Source organism: Cyanistes caeruleus, chromosome 25 (assembly GCF_971803275.1).
Source record: "Cyanistes caeruleus chromosome 25, bCyaCae1.hap1.1, whole genome shotgun sequence".
In the NCBI taxonomy this organism is placed as follows: Eukaryota; Metazoa; Chordata; class Aves; order Passeriformes; family Paridae; genus Cyanistes; species Cyanistes caeruleus.
In genome coordinates this window covers 2,671,573-2,688,336 of record NC_141725.1, presented here as the reverse complement: position 1 = coordinate 2,688,336, position 16,764 = coordinate 2,671,573, and the positions used below count along the sequence as shown (strand labels likewise).

The 16,764-nt window shown below is 57.8% G+C and overlaps 1 protein-coding gene across 2 annotated transcripts in view; it reads right to left on the bottom strand.

The window, feature by feature from the left end:
* ADAMTS10 (ADAM metallopeptidase with thrombospondin type 1 motif 10) overlaps nucleotides 1–16,764 on the bottom strand; it is a 64,803-nt gene that overhangs the window by 14,197 nt on the left and 33,842 nt on the right. For both annotated transcript variants that reach the window (XM_086862355.1, XM_086862356.1), the window contains exons 8-15: nucleotides 15,644–15,687; nucleotides 14,430–14,535; nucleotides 14,165–14,311; nucleotides 11,975–12,116; nucleotides 7,561–7,668; nucleotides 3,903–4,048; nucleotides 3,082–3,145; nucleotides 192–294 (exon numbers count right to left, since the gene is read on the bottom strand). In XM_086862355.1, coding sequence (XP_086718481.1) covers nucleotides 192–294; nucleotides 3,082–3,145; nucleotides 3,903–4,048; nucleotides 7,561–7,668; nucleotides 11,975–12,116; nucleotides 14,165–14,311; nucleotides 14,430–14,535; nucleotides 15,644–15,687 — 860 coding nt within the window. The remainder of the gene's footprint in view (nucleotides 1–191; nucleotides 295–3,081; nucleotides 3,146–3,902; nucleotides 4,049–7,560; nucleotides 7,669–11,974; nucleotides 12,117–14,164; nucleotides 14,312–14,429; nucleotides 14,536–15,643; nucleotides 15,688–16,764) is intronic.

Here is a 16,764-nt window from a genome sequence, read left to right as displayed (position 1 = left end):
GGACAGGGGGAGGTGACCCGGGATGGGGGCACAGCAGCTTCATGGAGGGGTGCACTGGCACCAGAGGGGAGGCAGCACAAATCAGGAGCTCAGAGAGGCCAACCTGCAGCACCAGAGCTGCAGAAATCCTGACCAAACGTCCCCAGAGCCCTTGGGCCAGCAGCCCCCAGCAGCCCCTGCCCCAGACTCACCTCCCCGGTAGGTTTTCCAGGTGTAGTACTTCCCTCGGAAGGGCACGTTGTCAAACTCGGCGCACTGCAGCTCTCGGAAATCCTGCGAGCCCGGGGGACAGTCCTGTGGTCACACAGCCACTGGTCAGTGGGGCCAGGAGGACAGGGGCTGCTCCAGGCACGGCCACCAGCCCCTGGGACAGGGCCACCAGCCTTGACACTGGGACAGGGCCACCAGCTCTGACACTGGGACAGGGCCACCAGCCCCTCTGGGACAGGGCTACCATCCCTGACACTGGGACAGGGCCACCAGCCCCTGGGACCCGGCCACCAGCCCCCTGGGACAGGGCCACCAGCCCCCTGGGACACAGCCACCAGCCCTGACACTGGGACACTGCCACCAGCCCTGACACTGGGACACTGCCACCAGCCCTGACACTGCTACAAGGTGTCAGGACAGTCCCTCCTGCAAAGCCAGACACGATTTAAAGACCAAGAGCACGAGGAGGGGCCCCAGGAGCTCTGACCCCTCCTGATTTTGGGAGCAATCCCTCAAAACCCAGTGCAAAGCCCAGGGAAGGAACAGGACCCATCTGTTTCCCTCACCAGCAGCCCGTGGCTGTTAAAGCCACAATTCTCCGGGTCCAAAGCTTCACTGAGCATCCCCTCACTGCAGATTTTCCCTGTCAATCTTCGAGGTTTAAGCCTCAGCCTCCCTTGAGCTGCTCTCACCTGAGCAGTCTGGGGGAGGCTTGGCAGAGCTGGAATCCTCTGTCTCCCCTCCTTTCCCTCCTCATCCTCGGGCCCCTCTGGATCCACAAGCCCTGCAGGTCCCTGCAGCCCACCCACCCCTGGAGCTCCCACCTGCCTGGTCCTGCATGGGAATGGGATCGCTGTCAGCACACCCCACCCAGCCTCCTCCTCCTCCTCCTCCTCCTCCTCCTCCTCCCCCGGCTGCACAGAGCACCCCGCACCTGCGTGGGGAGGGCTCATCCCATCCTGAAAGGGCTCATTCAACCCGGAGAGGGCTCAACCCGACCCGGACAGGGTTAATCCCAACCAGAGAGGGCTCATCCCACCCGGGCAGGGTTTATTTAACCCGGGAAGGGCACATCCCAATCTGGGCAGGGATCATCCCACATGAACAGGGTTTATCCCATTGGGACAGGGCTGATCCTGTTGGGACAGGGCTGATCCCACATGAACAGGGCTGATCCCATTGGGACAGGGCTGATCCCGTTGGGACAGGGCTGATCCCACTGGGACAGGGCTGATCCCGTTGGGACAGGGCTGATCCCATTGGGACAGGGCTGATCCTGTTGGGACAGGGCTGATCCCCCTGGGACAGGGCTGATCCCATTGGGACAGGGCTGATCCCAGTGGGACAGGGCTGATCCCACTGGGACAGGGCTGATCCTGTTGGGACAGGGCTGATCCCATTGGGACAGGGCTGATCCCATTGGGACAGGGCTGATCCCATTGGGACAGGGCCGATCCCATTGGGACAGGGCTGATCCCCCTGGGACAGGGCTGATCCCCCTGGGACAGGGCTGATCCCACTGGGACAGGGCTGATCCCATTGGGACAGGGCTGATCCCACATGAACAGGGCTGATCCCATTGGGACAGGGCTGATCCTGTTGGGACAGGGCTGATCCCATTGGGACAGGGCTGATCCCATTGGGACAGGGCTGATCCCGTTGGGACAGGGCTGATCCCACTGGGACAGGGCTGATCCCACATGAACAGGGCTGATCCCATTGGGACAGGGCTGATCCCGTTGGGACAGGGCTGGTCCCATTGGGACAGGGCTGATCCCATTGGGACAGGGCTGATCCCATCGGGACAGGGCTGATCCCACTGGGACAGGGCTGATCCCATTGGGACAGGGCTGATCCCACATGAACAGGGCTGATCCCATTGGGACAGGGCTGATCCCATTGGGACAGGGCTGATCCCACTGGGACAGGGCTGATCCCGTTGGGACAGGGCTGATCCCGTTGGGACAGGGCTGATCCCACTGGGACAGGGCTGATCCCACTGGGACAGGGCTGATCCCGTTGGGACAGGGCTGATCCCACTGGGACAGGGCTGATCCCACTGGGACAGGGCTGATCCCGTTGGGACAGGGCTGATCCCACTGGGACAGGGCTGATCCCACTGGGACAGGGCTGATCCCACTGGGACAGGGCTGATCCCATTGGGACAGGGCTGATCCCATTGGGACAGGGCTGATCCCGTTGGGACAGGGCTGATCCCCCTGGGACAGGGCTGATCCCACTGGGACAGGGCTGATCCCCCTGGGACAGGGCTGATCCCACTGGGACAGGGCTGATCCCAGTGGGACAGGGCTGATCCCACTGGGACAGGGCTGATCCCACTGGGACAGGGCTGATCCCACTGGGACAGGGCTGATCCCGTTGGGACAGGGCTGATCCCGTTGGGACAGGGCTGATCCCATTGGGACAGGGCTGATCCCCCTGGGACAGGGCTGATCCCCCTGGGACAGGGCCGATCCCACATGAACAGGGCTGATCCCGTTGGGACAGGGCTGATCCCCCTGGGACAGGGCTGATCCCATTGGGACAGAGCTGATCCCACTGGGACAGGGCTGATCCCGTTGGGACAGGGCTGATCCCGTTGGGACAGGGCTGATCCCGTTGGGACAGGGCTGATCCCCCTGGGACAGGGCTGATCCCCCTGGGACAGGGCTGATCCCCCTGGGACAGGGCTGATCCCCCTGGGACAGGGCTGATCCCCCTGGGACAGGGCTGATCCCACTGGGACAGGGCTGATCCCACTGGGACAGGGCTGATCCCCCTGGGACAGGGCTGATCCCCCTGGGACAGGGCTGATCCCACCGGGACAGGGCTGATCCCCCTCCTCCATCCCTCCCATCCCGGCACACTCACGTCGGTGTTGCAGGAGCGGTAGCGTTTCCTCTCTCCCAGGCAGTATTTCCCTCCGATGGTGGGCCTGCCAAAGAGTGAAGGAGATGCTGAACAGCCCCAGGCACTGTTTGGGGCAGGATTTTACCCCGAGGAGCTTGGAGTGGCTGCCCCAGGTGGCTTTTCCCAACCCTGCTCTGCCACAAACACAGATCCTGCCTGGGCATTTCTGGAGTGCAGCCCCTAAAATCTCCCCCCAAGTGCTCAGTGGGTTTTGCACAGAGGGTTTGGGGCTGTGCTGCAGCCCCAACACCAAGGCAGAGCACAGGGCTGGACAAAGGCATTCAAAACCTGCCAAACTTTCCAGGAGCCATTCCTGAAATGGAAACAGGCCCAGCTTTCTCTGAGTGGAGCTGTCACTGACGCTCAGGTGACACGAAGGGACATGCACAGGGCTGGGGTGGCACTGGAGGAGCGGATTATTATCAGGATCTTTGACAGGATGATGTGCCTGCTCTACTGGGAATGGCCTGAGGCTGCTTTTCCTTCTCTTGCTCCCTTTCCTCCCCCCACCGCCCTCCCAAAAACGCATGGCTGGAAGGGGCAGGAATTGCTGGGAGAGCAAATTCTCCAGCTGGGAGCTGGGAGGGCTCCTGTGTCCTCAGGCAGTGCCATCTGTGCCAGCTTTGCTCTCCATCCTTCTCTCTCCACTCCTCACCTCAGGCACTGCCAGGGCTCGGGGCAGGGAAGCCTGAAGCTGACAAATCCCCTTCCCCACAGCAGCTGGGGCACAACAGAGACCCCTGGCCCTGCCTTCCCCCCTGCCCTGACAGCCCCGAGCGTACCTGGGGCTGTCGCAGTGGCGCACGGACGAGGACACGCCACCGCCGCACGTCCGGCTGCACTCGCCCCACGAGGACCAGGACCCCCAGGCTCCGTCCACGCCCTCCGGCCGCGTCCCGAAGGGCACACACTCCCTCTTGTAGCACCACTGCGGGGACACAGAACGTGGCACACCCCGGGCACGGCGGCTCCTTCTCCCAGAGCCGCCACCGGACTCGGAGCCAGCGCAAGGCCGGGAATCTGAGCTTGGAGCTGCACCAGAGCCAAATTCTCCGAGGGAAAGGGCGCTCGTCTCTCCTCCTGGTCAGTGGGCCCAGGGCCCCCAGCCCAGCCCCCGTGGCACCATCCTGGGAGGATGGTGAGGGGTCACATCCCACAGGGTGCCTAGAGCAGCTGTGGCTGCCCCTGGATCCCTGGCAGTGCCCAAGGCCAGGCTGGACGGGGCTTGGAGCAGCCTGGGATGGTGGGAGGTGTCCCTGCCATGGCAGGGGTGGCACTGGAGGAGCTTTAAGGTCCCTCCCAACCCAAACCAGTCTGGGATTCTTCTCTAAAGAGGTCCTGGGGCCCACACCTCACATCTTATAAAAGCCCTCGGCAGAATTTCAGGTGATCTTGGGTTGCAGCTGCTGCTGCTGGGCAGGGCCAGGATCCCTGGGGGACACGGACACAGCCACTGCCAGGACAGAGGGAGTTCTGTGTGTACTGGGAGCTCAGGCTGTGGTTCCTGTGTCCAAAATGTCCTGATCAGCAAAGGGCTCGTGTTCAAATAAAGTTTGAATTTTAATATCAGCGTTGTTGTGTCATTGCTGTGCTGAGGATCCCTACAGAATCCCCATCCTACTGGGAGACAGATGCTCATGGAAATTTGCCTGTGAAATATTTCCTCAGGCCTGGCCCGTGTCCCACAGCCCCTGCAGTCCCCAGGGATGGGAGGGTGGGACGGTGCCAGAGCCGCCGCTCTCCGGGCACCGTGCCGGACACAGAGCCCCGGGGGCTGAGATAATCCCAGGAAGGAAGAAAGTGCTGTGTGCTCCTTCCAGGGGCTGGGAACCCACCCTGGAGCTGCTGGCACAGCCTCTCCCTGCTCCTCCTGAGCCAACTGTGCATGGGCAGCTGGGAAAAACGCACGGTGGCTTCCCAGGAATCCCAGCTCACGATCCCTGGGAGCACCAGCACCTCTCCAAAGGGGGAGCCCATGTGCAGAAGATGCTCTGCAGGCACAGCCTGGGTACCTCACAATATTCCTGGGACTAGCTCAAATGAGTCCTGGGGGCCCCTTCTTCCCTTCCCTTCCCTTCCCTTCCCTTCCCTTCCCTTCCCTTCCCTTCCCTTCCCTTCCCTTCCCTTCCCTTCCCTTCCCTTCCCTTCCCTTCCCTTCCCTTCCCTTCCCTTCCCTTCCCTTCCCTTCCCTTCCCTTCCCTTCCCTTCCCTTCCCTTCCCTTCCCTTCCCTTCCCTTCCCTTCCCTTCCCTTCCCTTCCCTTCCCTTCCCTTCCCTTCCCTTCCCTTCCCTTCCCTTCCCTTCCCTTCCCTTCCCTTCCCTTCCCTTCCCTTCCCTTCCCTTCCCTTCCCTTCCCTTCCCTTCCCTTCCCTTCCCTTCCCTTCCCTTCCCTTCCCTTCCCTTCCCTTCCCTTCCCTTCCCTTCCCTTCCCTTCCCTTCGTTGGGGGAAAAGGGACATTTAAAAGTGGGAAAAGCTGGGCAAAAGGAGATAAAAATGCCTCTGTGGGTTCTAGGGGAAGGACAGATGAAGCCATGACAGTCACAGATGGATTAATTCAAAAAAGGAGGATTTGGGAGGAGGAAATCCCAGAGATGTGGGCACAGCAGAGCTTGGCTCAGCCTGCCCCCACACTGGCTGGCAGAGCACAGGAATTTTCTCTCTCCTTTAATATTTCATACTTTAAATTCCCTGATCCCTCTGTCTGCTCTCCCCAGGGCAAAGGGAGAAGCCAGGGGAGACCTTGGAGAGCTCCAGCCGAGGGCTGAGGTCTGGGGCTCACCCCAGGAGCTCCAGCTGGGGACAGAACTTCACATAAAAGTGCATTTTCTTCCACCCAGGGCCATCAAATCACTTCCAGAGAGTGAATGGATCCAAAAGGAAAAGCACAGGAAGGTAACTGGGGGTTCAAAGTGAGCCAGGATCCTCACAGGGAGCAGCTCCTGTTAATCCTGGGGGCTGTGACTGCTTCACCTCCCTTCCCTCAAGGCTTTTGAAGAACCCTGGTCAAAAAGCAGTCACAAAGTGGGGGAAAAAGAGATATTTAAAAGTGGGAAAAGCTGGGAAAAGCCATGGAAGGAGGGAAAAGAAGTGCCACAGTCGGTGTGAGTGTGCAGCAGGAGGGATGTGCAGCCCTGGGTGCTCTCTGCTCCTCTCTGCCCCAATTCCCAGCAGAACTAAAATGAGCAAAGATTTGTCAGAGCCATCATCTCCCACTGCACACCAGCTCCTCCAGCTTCCTAAGGGTCTGGAATGTTTCTTGGGAATTACTTTTCTTCTAGTGGAATGGGAAATGTCCCAGCCCCGATTCTCCATTGTCATTCCACAGTGTGCAAAGGCTCTTTGTTTGATCAGGAAAACGGGTGTAGGAGGAGCAGGGATCAATCAAGGCAAAATTCATGGGCAGGGAAAATCCTGCCCTCCCTTTCCAGCTGTAAAAAACCCCAGGTTTCATCATAGCTTGTTTTCCCCAAGTTCCTCTGAAAGCAAAAATCTGAGAAAACTGGGAATAAACCATCCCTTTCCTCAGCCAGGAGATGCCAGCAGACCTGAGCACGAGGGGTTCGCCTAAGGACATGGCACTGCCTGAGGTCACCAGCTGTGCCTCAGGGGTGGCACCAAGAATCTCACTGGAGCAGGGATTTCCCATTCCATATTCCATATTCCACACTCCACATTCTGTATTCCATATTCCCACATTCCATATTCCATATTCCATATTTCACAATCCACATTCCCATATTCCATATTCCACATTGCACCTTCCACATTCCACATTCCATATTCCATTTTCCATATTCCACATTCCATATTCCATACCCTGCATTCCACATTGCACCTTCCACATTCCACATTTCATATTTCACAATCCACATTCCACAGTCCATATTCCACATTCCCAAAATCCATATTCCACATTCCATATTTCATATTCCACATTTCCACATTCCAGATTCATATTTCCTGTTCCACATTCCATATTCCATATTCCCTGTTCCACATTCCACATTCCATATTTCATATTCCACATTTCCACATTCCAGATTCATATTCCCTGTTCCCTATTCCACATTCCATATTTCATATTCCACATTTCCACATTCCATATTCCATATTCCCTATTCCACATTCCATATTCCACATTTCACATTCCACATTCCCTATTCCACATTCCACATTTCCAAATTCATTCCCCATTCCACATTCCCCATTCCAGCAGTGCTCAGCTGAGCTCAGAGCTGGACTCTGGGGTGATTTCTGGGTTCTTTGGCCCATCCCATCCTCCCTCCAGGGCACCTCTGGGCTCGGGCTCAGGGCTGGACAGGCTGCTGGGCGCTCCTAAATCAACTCCACGCCCCCAGAGTGAACAATAATCCCGGTTTTTGCTGGGAAAGGGATCCAAGCCCTCCCTGGCAGCTCCCTGCAGTGCCCAGGCTGCCTTACCCCCTTGTCGATGGTGTTGGTTTGGCAGATGGTGCCCTCGGCCGCGGGGATGCTGTTGGTGATGCAGCGGTTGCTCTTGCTCAGGCACCACAGCTCGCTGCACACTTCCTGCAGAGAGGGAGATTTGGGGGCACACAGGGGCAGGGAGGAGAGAGAAACCAAACCCAGATCAGGATTTGCTGTGCCAGGGGCAGCGTCAGGTCCTGGAGGCACCAGCGGGGTGGGACAGGGGACAGGGGACACGGAGTGTCCTCAGCATGTTGGGGACAACGTCAGCTCAAACCCTGCCAGCTGCACTCACCCCAAGGCCACTGAGAGCTGTCCCCCTCCTCTGGGCTCAGTCTAAGCACTGGGTTTCCCTAAGCTCAGCCTAAATACTGGGATTCCCTAAGATCAGCCTAAATACTGGGATTCCGTGGGCTCAGCCTAAGCACTGGGATTCCCTGAGCTCAGCCTAAGCACTGGGATTCCCTGAGCTCAGCCTAAGCACTGGGATTCCCTGGGCTCAGCCTAAGCACCTCTGGGGCTCCCTGGAGGTTCCCTGTGCCTCAGGGGTCACCTCTCCTTGGGCACCTCGGTGACACCTGAGCCAATCCCACTGTCCTTGTCCTCACCCCTCTTCCCAGGGATGTTCCCAGTTCTTCATCAGGCCGAGCCCATTCCTGGCTCCTGCCACGAGCATCCCAAAGCCAGGTGGATCCAGAGCTGCCTCTGGGGCTCCCTGTGAGCATCCAGGGCACAGCTGGAATGTCCCTGCTCACAGTGACACACCAGGGTCCTGGCCATCACCAGCCAGCCTAAGAATCCCAAAGATTCCTCTGGAATTTTTAGAGCTATAATATAATAAATATTATAATACAATATAATATATAATATATAATATATAATATATAATATATAATATATAATATATAATATACAACAATATATAATATATCATATATAATATATCATATATCATATACAATATGTTCAATAGGAAATATATTATATATAATGTATTAAATATTATAAATATAAGTACAATAAATATAATAAATACAATAAATACAATAAATATAATAAAATAATGCCAGGTACTAAAACAGCCCTTACAGAACTGGGCACCTCTCAGTGTCTGCTCAGTGCAGTTGTGTCCACTGGGTGACTCCAGACCTCTTTCCAGGAGTTTTCCTGGGCCACAGATCCTGAGCTTCAGCCAATCCTGACCTCTCAGAGCTCCAGCAAACAAAAATCTTCCCTTGGCTGTCTCAGGACCCACCCAAAAGTGAAATCAGAAAGTCCAGGCCCTTCCCATCTCCTGTGGCACTCAATCACCTGTGAACTGCAAAGTGACCCCTAAAATCTCATTCCCTGAGTTTCCTGCCCCATCCCCATCCTGCTCCTGCTCCTACTGAAACAACCCATGGAAATCTCGCTGTTTTTCAGGAGCAGCTTGCCATGGCTGAGGTTATCCAAAATGTTAACCAGGTTCAGTGTCAGTGACAGAAGCTGTCCTGAGATGGGGAGCAGAGCCTGAGCTGCCACACCTGCTGCCTGTGCCAGTGCCATGGAATCATGGAATTCAGCTTGGAAAAGCCCTCTAAGATCAAGTGCAACCATCAACCCAGCACTGCCAGGCCCACCACTAAACCATGTCCACGCGTTTTTGGACACTTTCAGGGATGGGACCTCCACCAATGCCCTGGGCAGCACCTCCAATGCCTTAATACCCTCTCAGTGAAAAAAAATTCCTAATATCCAATCTAAAGCCACCCTGGAGCACCTCGAGGCCATTTCCTTGTGTCCTGTCATTTGTCACCTTGGACAAGACTGAGCCCCCCGGCTGTCCCCTCCTGGCAGGGACTTGTGCAGAGCCAGAAGGGCCCCCTGAGCCTCCTTTTCTCCAGGCTGAGCCCCTTTCCCAGCTCCCTCAGCCCCTCCTGGGGCTCCAGACCCTTCCCCAGCTTCGTTCCCTGCCCTGGACACGCTCCAGCCCCTCAAGGTCCTTCTTGTCAGGAGGGTCCCAGAACAGCTCCCAGGATTTGAGATGCCTCAGCAGTGCCAGCACAGGGGACAGTCCCTACCCTGCTGGTCCTGCTGGCCACACCATTCCCGACACGAGCCAGGACATCCTGGCAATCCCTGACAATCCAGGGGCATTCCTGGCCCCTGGGCACACTCTGGCTCCTGTTCCTGCCTGGCACAGGGACCATCAGCCTCCTCCTGCCCTGGGGGAGCAGCGGCACAGCGGGCACAGCTCTGGCTGCGGGTCCCAGTGAGGTGACAGCCTGGGCTGGATCCATCCCCAAATCCCTGGGCTGGATCCAGCCTTCCATCCCTGAATTCCTGACCCCCCGGGGTTGGATCCCTCCTTCCATCCCCACATTCCTGCCCCTGGGCTGGATCCATCCCCGTATTCCTCACCCCCCAGGCTGGATCCAGCCTTCCATCCCCAAATTCCTCATCCCCCGGGTTGGATCCAGCCTTCCATCCCTAAATTCCTCACCCCCATCCCCGCCCCGGGCTGGATCCAGCCTTCCATCCCCTCATTCCTGCCCCCAGAGCAGCGAGGATCCCCCAGTTGTGGCTGACTCAGCGGCTGGGAATCCTCAGTGGTGGGAGGGTGAAGGGATGAGCTGGGGATTGCTCTGATCTCCTGCAGCCCCCGGGGCTGGGAGAGCCGTGTCCCAGGGAGAGCTGGCACAGGGAAGGCCGGGAGGCTCCCCAGGGGCTGTGCATGGCAGCTGCAAAGGGAATTTGGCTCCCATCTCCTGGGGGAAGGAGAGTCTTTCCCACCTTCAGGCATCCACCCCTTTGTGATGCCCTGGCAGAGCCAGGGTGACCTGGCTGGGTCCTTCCTGGGAAGCAGGAGCCCCTTCTCCCTGTCACCAAGGGCTTCCTGGTGACTTCCCAGCTTCAATCAGAGAATCACGGGTTGGTTTGGGTGGGAAGGGACCTTAAAGATCACCTTGTTCCAACCCTAGACACCTTCACCAGATGAGGCTGCTCCAAGGCTGGTCCAGCCTGGCCTGGGACCTTCTCCATCCTCGTTACACCCATCAGTCTCCCCCTCCCCTGGCCTGGAGGAAGGGATGCTCTGGAGTTTGTTTCCAGGGACACAGGGCTCACACACTGCCCACCCAGGTTTTCCTGCACACAGCCCAGCCCTGGCACCCTCTGGGTTTCTCACAAACCACGGCAGGGCTGGAGGGGTCACCCAGGGACATCTTTTGTGACCCTTGGATATGAACAGGAGTGTCTGCCTGGGCTGAAGATGAACTGGGAGATGGGCAAGCTCCCATTCCCTGCCTCTGGCTCAGCTGAGCAGGGGCACAGACCCCAGTGGGTGACATGGGACACCAGGAGCACGTTCTTTGGAGTCAGACTGCTCCTGCTGCACCTGCCCCATGTCTGAGCCCCCCGGCCCTGTTCAAGGCACCAACTTTGCCCTTTTCCCACCAGGATGAGCTGGTGGCAGCACCAGGAGCTGGGCAGTGACAGCCTGGCTCACACCGGGGCACTCCCACGGCAGAGCTGGGCTGGGCTTTGCACAGAGACAGAGAAACTGAGCCCTGAGCTCACGTGTTTGCTCCTTCTCAGCTTCCCAGGGCACGGACTGGAGCTGGAAAAGACCTCTGAGATCACTCAGTGCCACTTTTGACTGACCCCCGAATTTTCAGCCAGCCCAGAGTGCCACATCCAGGCGCTCCTTGGACAGGTCCAGGGATGGCTCCCCTTCCAATCCCTGTCCATGGAGAGGTGTGCCCCTGCTGCCAGTGCATCCCACTGCTGCCTCCTCCGTTCCCCTGGAAGAGCGTGGATGCTCTCAGGAGCTCCAAGCAGCCCCTCCATGCAGATGTTCCCTCAGCAGACCCTTGGCCATGTTCAGGGCAACAGCAAAGTGCCAGGCTCAGATCCAGGAAAACTCTTTTCTCCTGGAGCAGCCTTTCCTTTCTCAGTGTTTTCCTGGGTTCAGAACCAGGGGATGGCAGTGAGGTGGCAGGGACAGGGGTTGGGTGGGCAGCAACCTCCAGCCCATCCCTCACCTCACCTGGGACAGAGACTTTTCCCTTCCTGAGTTTGTATCAGCAGCACAATGAATTCAGGTAAGGATTATTTGTACACATCCTTGTACAAAAAGAGGGGAGCCTGGATGAGGGGGACCAGCAGCCAAGGAAGAGGCAAGAAATCCCCTTTTTCCATGGGGTTAATCTGACCCAAACTGAGCTGGGAACATTTATGGACAGGACAAGCCCTCCCGTGCGCTGTCCCAGGGGAGCACAGCACGGAGCCCACCGGGAGCTCAGCAGTGCCCCTGCTTTGGAGCAGGACTGCCATGTGGGCAGCAGGGACAGCCCCATGGACCTTTCCTTCCCCCCATCCTCCCTGCCCCGGCCCTGGGAACCGATAGTAAAGCAGGAAGGCTCTCTACCCCGTATTTACACTGGCGGGATTTGACTCCGTACTGGAAGCGGCACTGCTCGTCGGCATCGTAGGCCTGGCCCGGGGCCACCGTGGGGTAGATGAAATCCTGCTTGGGAGGAGCGTTGTTCAGGCACAATCCCATCCCGGAGCTGGAACCAGACAGGGAGAATCAGAGCTCAGAAAGGCTGAGGGCAGAGAGAGGTGGGGGATCAGCAGCTGCCACTCCCGGCTCGGCTGGAGCTGAGCTTGGCTGCCTTGAGGGGACAAATCTGGGTCTGCTCTGAGCAAGAGAAAATGCTCTGAAATGCTTCCAGCTGTGTGCCCCGGGCTGGGAAACACACCCTGGTTCCAAGGGAACTCTGCAAGTGTTGATGAGGGTTCATAGAATCCCGGAATATCCAGAGCTGGATCCCTCAGGGATGATCAGTGCAGCCCTTGCTCGTGCCCAGACCCCCCAACAAGCCCACCCTGAGCATCCCTGAGAGCGCTGTCCAAACGCTCCTGGAGCTCTGGCAGCCTTGGGGCCGGGCCCATTCCCTGGGGAGCCTGGGCAGTGCCAGCAGCCTCGGGGGGAAGAACCTTGCCCTGAGATCCATCCCAAGCCCTGGCACAGCTCCAGCCGTTCTGCAGGCTGTTGCCAGCGGCTGTCCCATGGCAGAGTGGAGGAAGATGTGCCCAGAACCCTCAGGTGGGCAGAGGAGCTGCTCCTGTCCCCCAGCCATGAAACCTCAGCTGAAAGCAACCAGAGCCCCCCTCTCCAAGCCCAAGCTCTGCTTGCCAGAGCTTCGTAGGAGCATCCAAATTCAGCCAGAAACTCCTTTCCCTCCCCTTTCCTGGCTGCTCTCTGAGCTCTCCCTAAATCAAGGCTGCTGTCATCACCCCCAGCCCCAAATCCTGCACGCTCCATGTCCCACTGGAGGCTCCTGGAGGCTCTGGCATGGCCAGCACGGAGCACGAGGAGCGGGGATGAACTCTCCATCCTCCTCCAAAGCTGCCAGGAGCTCGGGGTCAGCAGAGGCCGAGGCAGCCTGGCCGTGCCTCGAGCCTCACTGCCTGCACGAGGTCACCAGCGTGGGGACAGGCCCAGCCACAGCTGCCAGCTGTGGGATTTGCTGCTGAGCCACGAGGTTTGGCCAGGCCTGGCAGGACAGAGGGAGCCCCTGGGGGAGAGCCTGGCTGCTCCTCTCGCTGCATTCCAGGAGCTGAGCTCTGCTCTCCAGACTCCCTGGGGGCTTCCCCCCACACTGACCCCATGCTTGTGCTGCTCCCAGTCTGTCCTCCAGCCCTGCCCATTCCTTCCTTCAGCAAGTGCTGCTGTCCTACAAAAACCCCAGCAAAATGGATCCAAACTGATTCCTTTGGGATAGAAACCCAGGGGCTGCCTGAACCCTGCACAAGGGATTGACTCTGGCATGGTGACAGCCTCGAAACTCTGGGATTTAGGAGCCTGAAGCATGGTTTGGGTTGGGAGGGACCTTAAAACTTGTCTCATTCCACCCCCCTGCCATGGCAGGGACACCTTCTGCCATCCCAGGCTGCTCCAAGCCCCGTCCAGCCTGGCCTTGGGCACTGCCAGGGATCCAGGGGCAGCCCCAGCTGCTCTGGGCACCCTGTGCCAGGGCCTGCCCACCCTCACAACAAAGAAATTCCTCCTAATATCCAATCCAAACTGCTCTCTTTTAGTTTGCATCCACGCCCCCTTGTCTTGTCCCTTCTCCTGAATCCTAAAGGTGCTTTTTTAAAGGAAAGAAAACCAAATTCTTTGCCCTGCTTTGCTCATTCACTCTGAAAACTCATCCTCACTGCCTGGTGAAAGTGTCTGCCCCACACAGACCCAATCCTGTCCCAGACCCTCCTTCCCCACCACACCAACCCTTCTCTGCAGTTCCTGGCTGGACTTCAGAACCAGCCAAATTCCCCCAGCGGGGACTGATCTATTTGTGATGTTCCTGGACGTGGGGAACCCAAATAAAGCTCTCCCAGCCACAACATAAATGGGTTTAGACATTCAACAGGCAGGAAAACCACGGGGAAGGGCTAAAGGAAGGAGAGAATGTGACTCTGGGGACAGGATGAGGTGCTGGGAGACAAGACAGGAGGTGCTGGGGGATTTGGGGGCTTTGCTTTGGCTTTCCCCCCCTCCTCAGAAGAAACTGGGGGAGTCTGGAAGAAGGGCAGGGAGGGGTGTGTTCCTTACTCCAGGAAGCTGGTGATGTAATCCCTGCTGCAGGTGGACCACACGAACGGGTTGGTTTTCATGGTGATGTGAGCAGCCATCAGCTTGGCCGTCTCCTGCCCCCGCGAGCCGCAGCTGTTGCCAACCCCGTCGTGGTTCATGCCAAACCTGGAAACCCCCACGGCACAGAGCGGGATCAGCCGGGCTCTGGCACACCTGGAGCGCCCAGGGAAGGGATTCCAGGCGCTGAAGGAGGCAGCAGGAGCACCAGGGGGGCCGCACTCACGTGTGGCCGATCTCGTGGGCGATGGTGAAGGCCGTGGCCAGCCCGATGTCCTCGTTGATGCTGCAGCTCCGCTCCCGCTCGCACATCCCACCCACGGGGGCCAGGCCTGGAGAGGGGACACAGCTGTCACACAGGGTGGCTGAGGGGACGTGGGGGTGTCTGGGTGCCTGAGGTGCTTCAGTAACACAGCCAGGTCCTTCTCACCACTGGGTTTTGGGGTGGGCTCTAACGGGGCATGGCCACTCAGCATTAACACTGACAGGCTCAGAAATGCTAAGGAAGGATCAAAATCCTCTGAATTTCGTATCCAAATGGTGCAAAGGGGAGCAGACCTTGGCACAGCCCTGGTGGGGGAATCTCTGATGGGCTGCACCAGCTCTGGGGCATCCAAACTTGGCCATGGAGAGCTGAGCAAGCCAGGATCCAGCCTTGGCTCTGCCTGGCACCTCCCAGGAACCCAGCACGGCTCATCTGGAGGACTGGATGATGCTGAAATTGCCCCTGAATTTTGACAGCAAATTCCTCCTGCCCACCCCAGCAGCACAAACTGTGGCACTGCCCCGGGCAGGGTCTGGCTGTGCCAGTGGAACGATTTGAGCCATCGCAGCACCTCCAGCCTCCCTCCCAGGCTCCTCAGAGATGCACCAGCTCCCACCAGGGCTGGGCAGAAATCCCTCCCTGCCTGCTCAGTCTAGAGCTGGGTGAGACAAAGGAGGAGCAGCAGCCAGAGAGGGCTGCAGGGTCCGGCTGTGTCTCACAGTGTCAATAAAGAACTCCCTTTACAGCCACCACAAAACAGCTGAATTTCCCCCTGCTCAGCCAGAAATGCTCCAGCAGGCCACGGACAAGCCCTAAATGTGAGTGGTTCTGGATCCTCAGGCTGGAGCCGGCCCAGGGATGGAACAGAGGAGAGTTCCGGGCCCAGCCGACCTCAGGGTGCTGGTTTAGTGTTCACAGAAGGCACGAGGGGCTGGAAACCACTGGTCTGGTCCTGGTCCTGCTGCTGGTGCTGGGGCAGGAGTTCACCTTCACTGGGAAGGGGATGGCACAGGTGGGAAAGGATGGAACAGCTCAAAAGGGGATGGCACAGTGGGAAAGGATGGAACAGGTGGGAAAGGGATGGCAGAGCTGGAAAAGGGATGACACAGCCCACCCTCATCACATTCCCAAAGCTCTGTGTGCTGCTGGGAGCTGCTGGGGTGAATTCTACTCACCCAGGGTGCCACAGGGCTTGTTCTTGTAGATGCAGATGTCGTACCTGGGAGGGAGAGAAGGCAGCGTTAAGGACGCTTCTGATTTTGGGTGTTGTCATTTCACCCGTGTGTTCACATCCAAACCACTCCAAACCAGCCCAGGGAACATTTCTGGCGTGGGCAGTACCCGAGGTGACAGGGAGGACAGCACTCACTTTGCCCAGGCTGAGATTCACTCAGGGTTTAATGACATCTCCTGTCCTTTCACTGTGGGGCAGAGCTGAGCCAGGCCAGAGGTTTGGTTTTGATGGAATGTGGTGGTAGAGCATGAGAGGGAAGGGAATGGAGCTGGAGAAGGGTCTGGAGCCCCAGGAGGGGCTGGGGGAGCTGGGAAAGGGGCTCAGCCTGGAGCAAAGGAGGCTCAGGGGGCCCTTGTGGCTCTGCACAAGTCCCTGCCAGGAGGGGACAGCCGGGGGGGTCGGGCTCTGCTCCCAGGGAACAGGGACAGGAGGAGAGGGAACGGCCTCAGGCTGGGCCAGGGGAGGTTTAGATTGGATTTTAAGGGAAATTTCTTCAGGGAAAGGATTATCAGGCATCAGAGCAAGGTGCCCAGGGCAGTGCTGGAATCGCCACTCCTGGAGATGTTAAAAACATGAGCAGATGTGGCACTTCAGGATGTGGTTTAGTGGGCAAGGGGATTTGGTCAAAGGTTGGACTTGATGATCTTGGAGGCCTATTCCAACCTCAATGATTCCATAAATCAGCAGGGACAAGGTTATTCCAGAGCTGGAGTTCTTTGGGTTTGGGTGGGTCCAGCTCTGCTCCCCAGCACTCCTGGGAGGCACCGGGCACAGGGGGAAGAGGACAGGGCCAAGCTCTGCCCTGTAAGCTCAGGCCTCTTGCAGGAAATTGTATCAATCAAACAGAGAAACACAGAATCCAGCATGGTTTGGGTTGGAAAAGACTTTAAAAATCATCTCATTCCACCCCCTGCTATTCCTTCCACCGTCCCAGGGTGTTCCAAGCCACATCCAGCCTGGCCTCGGACACAGCCAGGGATGGGGCATATGAAATTCTGATTAAAAACAAAACAAAGATAAAGAAAACATTTCAGTTTGAAAACATGTTCCATTTCAAACCCC